The sequence below is a fragment of the Mastigoproctus giganteus genome, chromosome 9 (assembly GCF_048544385.1).
Source record: "Mastigoproctus giganteus isolate SK-2022 chromosome 9, ASM4854438v1, whole genome shotgun sequence".
Classification (NCBI taxonomy): domain Eukaryota; kingdom Metazoa; phylum Arthropoda; class Arachnida; order Uropygi; family Thelyphonidae; genus Mastigoproctus; species Mastigoproctus giganteus.
Window position 1 is genome coordinate 205138853 of NC_143583.1, and position 13643 is coordinate 205152495.

The 13643-nt window shown below is 38.4% G+C and overlaps 1 protein-coding gene across 2 annotated transcripts in view; it reads right to left on the reverse strand.

Moving 5' to 3' along the window:
• Positions 1-11420, reverse strand: part of LOC150081062 (uncharacterized) — a 52425-nt gene extending 41005 nt beyond the window's left edge. For both annotated transcript variants that reach the window (XM_090381201.1, XM_090381202.1), the window contains exon 1: positions 10647-11420. In XM_090381201.1, the coding sequence (XP_090237327.1) occupies positions 10647-11346 (700 nt within the window). In that variant the 5' untranslated portion in view covers positions 11347-11420. The remainder of the gene's footprint in view (positions 1-10646) is intronic.
• Between the last annotated feature and the right edge of the window lie 2223 nt (positions 11421-13643).

Here is a 13643-nt window from a genome sequence, read left to right on the forward strand (position 1 = left end):
TGTAGAAGTCTCTGCTACATATTTGACTGAATCGTGATCTGCCCATTACTGGACCATGCTTTGAACAAAAGTAGGAATTGACCTTCACTGTTTACTGTGTGGTGTAATAAAATGCTACTAAAATGTATAACATTTAAATAAACAGAAATACTGGAATAAAGAGTACACAATAGTTCTTAATGCAGGTTTTACTAATGCACCACTATGCAAGTTGCAAAATATGACTGTAGGAGGTTGACTTACATCGTGAATAATGATTTAGTCCAAATTTTCAAGGAGAAAAACAGAAGTCAACCCTTATGCCAGAACACACAACACATGCTAAAAAGAAAACATCTCCTGACATGGGACTGATGGATAAAAAAGGGATGGACCTAGTACACCAAACTCACTCTCCCTCAAACCAGGCTCACTGCATCAACCACGTACATTTGAGCAAATTTGCATCCTGCAAACAGAAACAACAGATTTACGCATACATTTTCTCAGAGACTCTAAAAATAAAGTTAAAGGGATCCTTTATCAATAGTAACTGCACTGGTCCAGGGCCCTGACAACCATGGGGTTCCTATAGACTCAAGCAAATCCAGCCTTAACAAACAGCCAGTTATGGTTTATGAGGATGAACAATGAGAAAGTTGGTGGGGGGGGGATTTCATAAAGCTCGAGAAATTAAGTTATCAGAAATAGTTTTTATTCAAATTTTTAAAGCACATTGGAAACTTAGGCCACAATGCCAAGTATGAGTAAAATACATTAAAGGTTACTGATAACCTACAAAAATGTTACCATGTAAAATAAATATAAATCAAGAAATGCAATAAACACAATAAGAACCAGTAAACAATGAGAGTGTATACAAGTAATAGAATAGAATAGAATAGAATAGAATCTTTAATTGCAGCAATGATAGACATACAATTAGTCCTGTCACGGCATGGTGGTGCCAGGGGTTAACATTTGCCAGTAACTATTAAAACATGCATATATTAGATATATATAAAACATGCATATATTAGATATATATAAAACATACATGTATTCATATACATTTAAAAACTAAAAAAAAAAAAAAAAATTTTGGCAACATTGTCCCTCATATTCAACATTGTTTCTCAGATAAAATCTGATAAGTCTATAAGACTTAGTCATAAAAGTGCTAAAACCCAAGTGTCATGTACATATTCATAAAATTCCAGAATTTAATAATAACACATCTGATCATTAGCATTAGTAGTAGCAAATGTAAGAAAGTAAGCTTATATAGAGACAGCAAAAAAAAAAAAAAAAACCCTTTACATTTAATCTACCCATAGTTTGTCTAGTTCTTCCTTGAATTTAAATAAATAAATTTTGTTTATATTCTGCGATGAACAAACGGCCAGAGGAGTTCACAAGATAGAGAGAATAAAAGAAACAGAACAATCATCGGCTTGAACCCCATTCACTCAAGGCATGTACTTACGCACCCTCATACCTGACCACTATTCATACATCTACAGCATCAAAATTATCAAATGCAAGTCTTTTCACTATTAACATTACTGCAGCCTAACGACAATCTCTATTATGTTGTAATGTATTTATGGCATTTTATTTATGCTAGTCAACTTCCACAACAACAGATGGAAGTCTGTTCCAGCAATCAACCAGCCACTGGCTAAAGGCAAACTTAAACGACATCTATTCTGCACCCCATCCTTCCTCAATTTGAATTTGTACCCCCTCATGTGTATAGTCCTGAACAAAAGGTAGAATCCCATCAGCAGTTCTGATTGAGATGACTAGTCTCCAGATGCCACAGTTTGCAGAACTGAAGCCTTTATTGGTAAGAGCACCCATTTGTTCCTTTACCAATCTTGTTGCCCTTCTCTGTACTCATTCAACAGCTCTCACCTAAAATGAGGCCTCCAGACCTGTATGCAGTATGCAAGATGTGGCCTGACATGTACCTTATACAATGGGAAAATCACCTCATTATCCCTGCTCGATCCCATCCACCCCATGTGCCTTTCTTATGTTTAACTTTATATAACAATCTCTCTTCCACTTTCCTCTCAGTTATTACAAAATCATTTGGCTCCCATTAGAGTTTGATAAACTTCAGGCATCCACTTCCCTAAAGAATTCCTCATGTGTGAATGTAGATGCAAAATACTTATTCAGTTTGTTAGCAACCTGAGCAGGATCACCAATAGTCAAACCATCAATAATAAGTGGACCAATTTGATTCATACCCTTCCTCCTAGTGTTTACATAAGTAAAGAAGTCTCTGCTGGGTTTTTTTGTATCCTTTGCCAAGGATTTCTTTTAATCTGCCTTTGCTTGTCTAGCCTCCTTTTTGACTTGATTACAGACTAGTTTATACATACCACAGGCTTCTGTATCACCTGATAATTTATATGCATCGCGTGCATTCTTTTTCTCTGCCACGAGTCCCATTAATTCATCTGACATCCAATTAGGCCTACAGCTTAAACAGTATTTCTTAGATGGTATGAAAAGCCTAGTAGTCTCTATGGTTAATTCCTTGAGTGCTTCCCATTTGGAATATACCAATGATAACATCATCAGTTGGTCCCACTGTACAGAATTTAAAAACTATCTGAGACTACTGTATTCACCTTCATGAAAGTAAAATCCCTTCCCTTTACCCTTGATGGTAGTTACATCTTTAAGTAAATCTCACATCAATACACTGTGTTCACTGTCACATAGTGGTTCTTTTACCTGCAGATTCTTAATGCATGAATAATCATTGATGATAATCAGATCAAGATTATTGTTCCCTCTTGTGTGACCAACCCACTAGTTCTAGTCAATATCTGGAAAGTTAAAATCCACCATTATAAGACATTCTTGTTTACTGGCCCACTATTTCTCTACACAGTTGTTTTGTTGTATTCATTAGAGTCATTAGGCCTATAACACACTCTTCTCATTTTTGCTTTTCAAGTACTTATGTCACACCAAATTGACTCAACGTTGCATTGGCCACCATTGCAAACAGGATGAACTGCCTTAGATTTTATGTGCTTTTGAACTAAGAGCATAATCCCACTCCCTCACTCCTATCCTGTCTATCTTTTCTGCATGGATTGTACTCTCCATAGTCAAATTCTGCATTCCTTACATCTGAGTGACATCAAGTCTGATATCCAAACAAAATCTGCATTTGATATCTTGACCAGCATGACAAATTCATCAAACTAGTTGTACCCGGCGTAACATATGCCATCTTTCTGATTATGGCATAAATAGTTTAATCTAGATCCACTAGCACCTCCACTTTGGATGTAGGTACATTATATCATCTCTTATGCAAGTCTGGGTCTTCTGTAAATGCCATGTGCACATTCATTGTTGGATTGGCCCTGGTTATTTGATGCATTTGTTTATGACTCAAGCATGTGGGTTAACTTATCACAGCATCTCATCCAATTGTTGCATTACTTTGGCCATACACCCTTGGCTTGACTGTTTTCAAGTTGTTGTTGTTGATTGCTTCAGCAAAATCAAAGAATATAAAATTGTCCATATCCTGGGTTACTTTGGATATAGCAGTGAGACCAAATGGTAAATCTGGCCATGTATTCTAAAACAGTATGTGCCATTTCCAGAACAGTGATTTAATCTCTGCACCCATTGATGCAAATGCCATTGTTAAATTGTTCTTCTTGTATATGTTCTCTGTAGTTATTTGCTTCACATGTATCCCCTGTAAGCAGCTCTCATAATAGAGCAGGTGTCTCAGACAGTGGGTGGAGTAAAACCTTTCCATCATGACAGCATTTAGTGTATTTATTCGATATGTTTAACTCACATCCCCAATATCTTGCATTGCAATACTCACAGTTGTAACACAAATTTCCTATGTCATGCTCTTCCACATTAATTACAGCTTGTTGATCATTCACATCTGATACTTTTATAGTCCTACGGTGTTGTCTCATTTCCAATCTTGCTTTTCTTTCTTCAGTGTTTTCTGTCCACCTTCGTAATCGTAGAGCCTTGTTTCGGTCTCTTAGCCCATTAGATCTCTCCTCTAATGTTTCATTAGCATTACTTCTACATTTTCTCAAAGTTCAGTCAGTCCTTGTATAAGTCCTTGCTCATATCCAGCCAGTTCCTAAAAAGGAACTGGCTGGATATGAGCAAATTTCCAAACAGAAGGAAAAACACCTTTGGAATAAGAAAGTGAAAAACGGCGGCAATGAATAGGAGTAAGTTCAGGAGCACAAGTTTTGAGAACAAGTGGAGAAATACCATCGGGACCTGGAGCTTTCTTAGCATCAAGATTGGTCAAAATCCTTCTGACATCCTTTTGACAGAAGACCACAGGAGGCACTGAATGGAGTGCGTTGGGAATGGTGGGAGGTGCTTTATCAAGATCATTAATACATGAGAGTAGCCTTGTGCAGGCAAAGTTTTTTACTGCTCCTGGAATAGAGAAGTTTTTTTCTGTTTTATTAACTTAAACTGGCATATTAACTTATTTTCTAGAGTAGCTTTATATTCCTAGTTACGATACTTAGATTAAAGTCTAACTTAGATAGAGATTTTGTCGTATTACTTAGTATCGGTAAGGGTATCAAATCAACGTGTTACAAGTTGCAGCTACGCTAAACAACAAGTTTTTTTAGCCATATTTAGCCGCTTTATTGACCAATTGTTATATCAAATTATTTTCTATAAGTAGCTTATAGACCTAGTCAGGATCCTTAGTTTATTCTGAATTGAGACAGTGAGATTTAGAAGTTAATTAATACTTAAGTGTCCGTAGATTTACACTTCGTAACTTGCCACCATTGTTATATGATACGTTATATCTCGAACTAGATAGCGTAAGCTTAGTATAGTATAGTATATAATATAATACTGTCAATCAATCGGTAAATCTATTAATCTTGTTAAACTTCATTGTCAATTAAATTGTTATGTTGTTATTTGGTTTTTAGGAGCATTAGCAACTAAGGCCATATTGCTCTGGGAATATGCGGTGGTCATTCCCTGACCTTTCCACATCATCCATATCTGGTGGTGATGGGCTCGAACCCCAGTCTAATCAAGAAGCGTGTGCTACGTACTGCTGCTCCTTCCCACCTGGCTACGGAGGCGCCCAATTAAATTGTACTTTTTAACTAAATACATATAACGACTTAGATTACAAACGTAACAAATTAATCAATACATAACTTGATATGGAAGTTATATAAATGGAACTCGTAGATAATACTCAATACTTAAAAATATATATAACGTTATAACTCTGTTGGGATACAAGTTTATGCTTATAATTTTGTACTGAAATTGAAATTTTATTGAAATTAAATTGAAATCATGACTCAGACAAGAGCAGCAAAGCAAAAGGTTCAAGCTAATGGGAGTGCTGTGGCTCAGGGGAGAACTGAGGGGGGGCAGTTACACTCTGAATCACAGCCTTTTAAAATGCACTGCTTGCATGATGTTTGTGGAGCGTCGGGTACGGGACATGATATTGCCATTGGGTATGTCTTTGTCTTTGCGCGATGTAAGGAGTGTAAGGAAATCAGGCGACAACTCAGCATTGTTATGGGCCTATATGAGAGCTTGAAGGACAGGGTGGATGCCCTTTAAGGACCTAAATTGAGGGGCCCATCAAGCTGCCCACATCAATGCCAGAGCTTGCACTTGGCGCTGCAATTCTGCCCAGACACGATAGGAGGAAGTATAAGATGAGAGCCTTTTCGATCAATTCGGCCCTGGAAAGATTGTGCAAGGCTCAAGGGGTAGAATTTTTTTCAGCGTGGTCTGTACTTGTTAACAGGAGAGACTGCTTCTACAGGGATGGGATACACTTAAATAGAAAGGGTGCAAGAATATTTGCTAATGCAATGGAGACAGAGTTAGGTGGGTCGGAAAACTTCTAGCTTGGGGGGATACAAGGACTAATAGATTAGTCCTTGTATCCCCCCCAAGGACTAATAGGACTAATAGATTAACAGTAGATATATTTGGATCTTAGAAAGGCTTTTGATAGCACATGAAAGACTGCTGCACAAATTTGAGCAGTGTGGCATTGGAGGAAAATTGCTGCTATGGATAAAGGGATGGTTGAGGGAGAGAAGACAAGAGAGTGGTAATCAATGGACACTGCTGCTCGTGGACTAATGTTATTACTGGAGTCCCTCAGGGTTCAGTGTTGGGTCCATTATTATTTTATGTATTTATAAATGATATTGATGATGGTATATCAAGCTTAGTGTCCAAGTTTGCAGGTGATACAAAGGTTGGCAGAGTTGTTAAGGACACTACTGACGCTATGTTTCTGAAAAAGGATTTGGAAAGGTTGAGCAGATGGGATGAGAGGTGGCAAATGAAGTTTAACATTGACAAATGTAAAGTACTACATATGGGAAACAGCAACCTCAGAGCAACGTATCAACTCTGTGGTACTACACTAACAGTGGTAGAGAATGAAAAGGACCTGGGGGTAATTGTGCAGGTAGATATGAAGTTCTCTGAGCAGTGCAGATGGGCTGCAAGAGTAGCTCTTGGTGTCTTGTCAATGATATACAGGAATTTTTCTAGCAACAATAAGGAAGTGTTTATTCCCTTGTATAAGGCAATGGTCAGGCTAAACCTTGGATACTGTATACAGGTCTGGAGGCCTCATTTCAAAAAGGATGTAGAGCTGCTGGAATGAGTACAGAGAAAGGCAACAAGATTAGTGAATGGAACTAAGGGTTTCTCATACGAAGAAAGGCTTAAGTTTTACAAATTACAATGTCTGGAGACTAGGCACTGGTGAGGTGATCTGATAGAGGTGTATAAAGCCTTGAATGGTTTGAGCATGCTCAAAGACGATGGGATTCTTCCTCTTGCTCAGAATAATCACCTGAGTGGGCATAAATTCAGATTAAGGAAAGACAGATGTAGGATAGATGTGCGGAAATTTGCCTTTAGCCAGCGGGTAGTTGGTTGGTGAAACAGACTTCCATCCCTTGCTGTGGAAGTTGATAGTGTAAATAAATTTAAGGCTCAGCTGGACAGGTATTTTGAATGAATGGAGGGGTGAAATGGAAGTTGTTTTTTTTTTTTTTTTTTTTTTTTGGCTGGTGCTGCATAAGCTTGCTTTCTTGCATCATATGCCTCTACTAATGATAATGAGTTGGAAGAAAAATGGGATGCTAGCAGGTCAGCTTTATACTTGGTTGAAATGACAACAGAACCATCTAGTTTGGATAGAGGTGGAAGCAGAGATGGGCAAAATTTGCAGCCAGTAGCTTTGGCAAGAAACCAGAATGCTCTCGGCTACCATTACGGCAAGAAGCAAGTTTTCTACACTTAGCCTGTTCAAAGTCTAGTTTTGACTGATTAATAATTGCTTTACAATTGTTTCGAACTTTGGTGTAGGCAGAAAATGAAACTGAAGAATTAGAAAGAAGCCAATTACGATATGCAACATTCTTCTCTTGAACAGCCTTAGCACATTTATTGGAAAACTGAGGTTTAGATAAAGGACGAGATATTAAAGTGGAGTGTAGGATAAAGGATTCCGTTCCTGCAAGAATAATTTCACTGACATGATTTGAGCAAACGCTGACATCAGAAGTTTTGAAACAGTAATCCGATCAAGGAAAAGAAGAAAAGAAATCTCGCAGGTCATCCCATTTTGCATTCTTGTAATACCAAACAACACGAGGTTGGGAATAGCCATGAGATAAAGGCTCCATTGGAGAAGAGACAATCACCAAGTTGTGATCTGAAGTGCCTAAAGGACTTCTCACTTTGACCATGTACTTAGAAGGGTTATTTGTGAGAAAAAGATCAAGCATGTTGGCTGTATGATTGGGATTGTTCGGTATTCTTGTAGGTAAATGAACAATCTCTGCAAGGTCATTAGTAATTGCAAAAGCCTCAGCATCTCGACCAGCTGGGTCGGTGTGACTAGAAAACGGAAGCCAGCTGGAGTTGTGAACATTAAAATCACCAAGGAAAATTACCTCACTGTTAGGAAAGTTGGACTGGAGAAAGTCAAGTGGCAAAGAGAGGAAGTCAAAGAGCTCCAAGTGATTAGTGGAGTTGGGAGGATGATAGAGACAACAGATGAATTTGACACAATGAGGTAGAGAGATTTTAAGCCAGAGAAGACCAAAGAGAGGAGATTCCGAATTGCCAAATCTCTGACAGGGAATATCAGAATGGACATATGCACAAGTACCACCTTTGAGGCGAAAGGAATTATACAGCGAATAATTTGGGCAACTGAGATGAGCAGTAGTTGAATCAACCGATAACTGAGATTCTGTTCGAAAAAGTACATGGGGTTTGGCAGACTGCAAGTGGAAATGGACATCGTTGAGATTAGAATTGAGCTCACGTATATTTGTGAAATAAACTAGGAAGTGTTTGGGAGGTTTAGATCTTTTCGCAGATAAGCTTACTCTATTAGTTTGACAATTCATGGTGTATTCAATAGTAAGAAAAAGGGGGTGGGGCATGCTGTATAAAGTAATGAAATTTTTAGATAAGGCGTACACATGGTAAGAATATACCCAGATCCTTGACATAACGTGGCCTCGACAATGCTCCCCGCACACACACACACTACTCGGACTCCCTCCAGTCACTATGTGGCAGAGTAGAGGTAGCAAGATTATACACTAGCTGATCCGGAAGCCTCCTAGAGAGTTACCAATAGGTTTGGTCTGGTGTACTAACTAGAGGCCGGCCTGTGAACACCGTTTTAGAGCTGTACCCTTTGAATGCAAGGAATAATGGATCTCGCCATGATGTTCGTCATAACCTCAAAAGTCACCCACCATGTACTTGTTCATGGAGGTTATACCCAGGATTACTAACAGTCCCACCATCGTGAAGGTGCAAGCAGAGGATTTGGCTGTCACAGACCATCCAGACTTCGCTGAAATTGGATCCACTTGACTTGAGTGTCACCCGAATATCAGTTTCATCAGCGTTTTAGACTTCCAGGTAGCAAGTACGGCTTGTCTGGCATATCTGAGAGAATGTCTGTGACAACCTCAAGGACCAATGCTAAGGATCTTAACCACCAATGATAATCAACGTCAAGGACTAATGCTAAGTAATCAGTTATTAAAATATATAGAATTAAAGTAAGGCATAGATAAATGACATGCTTTATGTGGAAGGTCAATCTTTTAATTTTAATTTGAATGTTAACTTAAAAAGATCAATCTTTTAAGTTAACATTCAACTGCCAAGATGTTTGGGAACAAGACCTACTGATTACTCAGGTTGCAAAATTAGAAGAATCTAAGAAAGGTTTAATTTATTTATGGATAGCTATTAAACTTCACAGAAAAAATAAAGACATTTTAATTCATATGGAGTGAGTAATATCTGCAAGAACACATAATTATGAAATTTATTCATTGTATTTTAAAAGTACTTTCCTCTGGAATCAACATTTTTAGTAGAAAAATATGTATACAGTGTAGTATGTACACTAAAGCGAAAAGAACACTATAAAAGAATGATCTGATTTTGACCAAAGATGGTGATAATTAGAAGAGATTATAGGAATAAACAGTTAAATTTTCAAATGATTACAAGTTTTATTTCAGATATCAATAAAAAATGTTTGCTTTCTTGAAAATTAATATCTGGTATAACCCACTGCACTTGAATACAGATGCTAACTCTGTCATATTCATTTAACATGACAACAGGTATCAGATGTACATCACTCCAGGCCTGTTCCATTTGAGATCTCAAATGAGGGAACAAAAGTACAGATACAGAATTCAAGGTCAGCCTCGTGTGCCAGAAATGTTAGTGTAGACATATCTGCTTATCTTAGAGGCCATGGGTGTACATTCATGCCTTAAAGAGCCAATTTAGTAATATTGGTGGTATGTGAATGGGCATAATCCTGTTGGAGCATGCCAGAACACAAGTTATTTTCATGTCAAACCCAATGCTTCCACAAACCATTATACTGAGAACTGAGAGTATGCAATGTTTGTGTCTCTCCCTTATACTATTTACTCTTTTTCTCACTCTTGGATACGTTCTTATCCTAATTCATCCATCAGGTAAAAATAGCTCGTCACTAAACATATTTAATATATTTACGATAAGTAGGCATGCGAGCCTGGCCAGTTTTCCAGAATGGATATGCCAGTCCTGCTTTAAGCAAAGCTTCTGAAGACCTGTGCCTGCTCTTCAGGAATTCACCTCTTCCCATTGAGTCCAACGTCTATGAACTATAAACACATCTCATCCAGCAACACTGCACAATGACATTCTACCCTCTCATTAGCTATCAGTCCTCTTTGAAGTGCACCAGTTGGACATAGAGAACAATTGGTCTTCTTAGCATTATTCTAGGAAATTAACATACAGGCACATTAAAAATATACATCTCCGAATATAATAAATTTTTAATCAAAAACTTTTGAAATACTTATAATTTTTGTCTAAAATAACAGTAATTTCAACTATAGCATTTGCTCACCAACGTTTTTATCTCATCTCTTAAATCGGAAATAAATTACCTGAATTTTAATAATTTATTCCTATAATCTCTGTCTTAACATTATAACCAGCTTTGGTCAAAACCGGATCACTTTCTTGGCGTTTCTGTTCCCTTTAATGCATAAAGGGGATTGAAGTATAATCACCTGTAACTTCTGATTTCACTACTCCACCAAATGATTCTGAAGCCTCAGTATGTAGCTTATCCGGAACAATGAATTCTGAATTAAAACTTTCCACTTCCGTAATAACACAGATACATTCAACTGGTTCGATTTCCTGTTTATCGGAAACGCCATTTTCAATATTGTAATCGTCAGTATTTTCCACTTTCACAAATGCATTAGTTTTAGTCGGCTGGACCAAGGCGAGACCATCAGGTACTATTACTTCTGACTTACATTCTTCTCTTTCTTTCTTAATAACGAAGTCCGTAGTACTGAAATTACCTCTTTCACATCTGGTGACAAAGGCACTGCTTTTGGTTTCATTCGAACATTCACTGGGGACTGAAAAATCACAATTTAAATCAGAATGAATGTTATGTAGTTCTTTCGTCGCAGTCCTATTATCACTAGTTCTACTGTCAATATTTTCTTCTTTAATAAAAGTATTATTTTGTACCGTTCCTGCTACGAAGTGACCATCTGGCACTATTACCTCTGCCTTAAATTCTTCTCTTTCTTTTTTAATAGTATCCAAGTTCACCATACTACACTCACCAGTTCGCTCGTTATATACGTCAGAACATTTCTGCGTTATTGTCTGATCTTTACTGTACACGGTAAATTCATAATTAAAAGCATCTCCCTCCACCTTTACTTTAACAGATTCTTTTACCTCCATCGTGTTATGCGGAAGTTTCAATCAAGTTCAATGCACAAATCATAAACAACGAAAACATAACGTATGCCACTCAGAGCTGCAATCCGCAGCAGCCACAAATACTAGAAACGAATAGAAATGTGTCATCGATAAAGTGGCTCTACCTGAGCAGTTAGTTTCAAATATAAATTAAATTTTTAAGCGAATGCAAACTAAATTTTTATGCACGCACAGAAATAATTTGTTTTCGTTAAAAAATATATACAATAATAATAAATTTCCGTGCATAATAGGCGCAGCCAGCCACCGTGGACAGAGTCAATGTTGTAGTAGGGTTTTAGGAACATCAGTTACTAAGGCCATATTGTCTGTAAATTGCGTGTTTCTGATATCGATTTCTGTTTTGCTGGACGAAAAACCAAAGTTTCCGGGAGAAAATTCCTTGCTACCGTCGCCTGAAACTGACTAACTCAGTCATGTTGTGAAAAAAGGTTCATAAAAATTCCTCCCTTCATCTATGGGACCCAAACTGAGGTATTTTCCACCCGGTTGGTGTAGTAGTAGTAGTGGCATTTGATGCAAGAAAGAAAGTGTATGAGCTTATGCAGCATCAGCCAAAAAAAAAAAAAATCACACCATTCCCTCCAAATGCCTGTCCAGTTACTCCTTAAATTTATTTAACTTATCAACTTCCACAACGGCAGATGGACGTTTATTCCAGCAATTAACCACCCGCTGGTAAAAAGCAAATATCCGCAGATCTGTTCTACATCTGTCTTTTCTTAATTTGAATTTTTGCCCCCTTAGGTTCGTAATCTGAACAAGTGGAAGGATCCCATCAGAATTCAGCATGCTCAACCCATTCGAGGCTTTATACACCTCAATCAGGTCGACGCGCAGGTGCCTAGTCTCCAGCCACTGCAATTTGCAGAACTTAAGCCTCTCTTGGTAAGAGGATCCCTTCATTCCCCTCACCAATCTTGTTGCCCTTCTCTGTACACGCTCAAGCAAATCTACATCCTTCCTAAAAAATGAGGCCTCCAGACCTGTACGCAGTACTCAAGTCTTATACAGAGGGACAATCACCTCCTTCTCCCTGCTAGCAAAATTCCTATATATCATTGACAAAACCCCATGACCTGCCCTGGCAGCCTGTCTGCATTGCTCAGAAAACTTCATATCTGACTGCACAATTACTCTCGGGTCTTTTTCATTTTCTACCACCTTAAGTGTAGTATCACACAGTTGGTACGTTTCTCTGGGGTTACTTCTACCCATATGCAGTACTTTGCATTTGTCAAGGTTAAACTTCAGTTGCCAATTCTTAGCCCATCTGCCCAAATTATCTAGATCCTGTTCCAGTAGCACACTGCCATTACTGTTATTAACAACCCTGCTGTCCCACCAACTGTGCTACCCACGAGGGTCGTGGACAGAAAAATTTACAAATTCATTGTAATAGTTTTGTACAAACATGCACAATTAACAGCGCCCGCGCATTTTATTATTATTGATTTTTTGGTAGCACCGTATGGGGACTCGATCTCACATTGTGGGTACCATGCCCTAGTGCGTTACCCTTATGCTAAAGACAACCCTAAATCTATGTATTATGACCTCCTGGGTGGGGAGTCCAGGTGAGTGCCGAATTTCTCATATGAGTCTCCAAATTGATCTCAATGAGGGAAAAACCTGCTAATCAATTGTGACATGTGAACATTTGTATCGACTTGTGTTGCGTCTTTATGAAGGGTGGCCCCCGAATGATTAATTGAACTCCGCTTTGTTACACAATGGTGGTATACAAAACTGTGAAATGGTCAGAAATGAGTATTATGCTACGTTTGTGTAGCTAATTTGCTACCAAGAAGTAGCACTCAACAGGAAGGCTGGTTTCCCCAGTAGTCGTCCACACCGCAAGGAAGCGGGAGACACAACTATGCACTTACTGTCCTTAATGGGCATTTTAGCAGTGGAGTTTTAGGCGCATCAACAACTAAGGCCATATTGCTCGGTATACACTATCATGTAAACTGCGTGTGTTCTATGGTCGATTTTCTGTTTGCTGGACGATGAAAAACCCAAGTTTCCAAGAGAAAAAAACCATGTACCCTCGCCTGAGACCGACTAACTCAGCCACGTTGTGAAAAAGGCCCATAACAATTCCTCCCGTCATCAACGGGACTCATACTCAGGTCTTTTACAGTCGGTGTCGGGAGGACAACTATTCTTGATGGATTCTCCGTGGCTGAGTTAGTCGGTTTCAGGCATAGAGAGCAAGGTTTACCCCCAGAAAATGGGGTTTTTTTCGTCCAGCA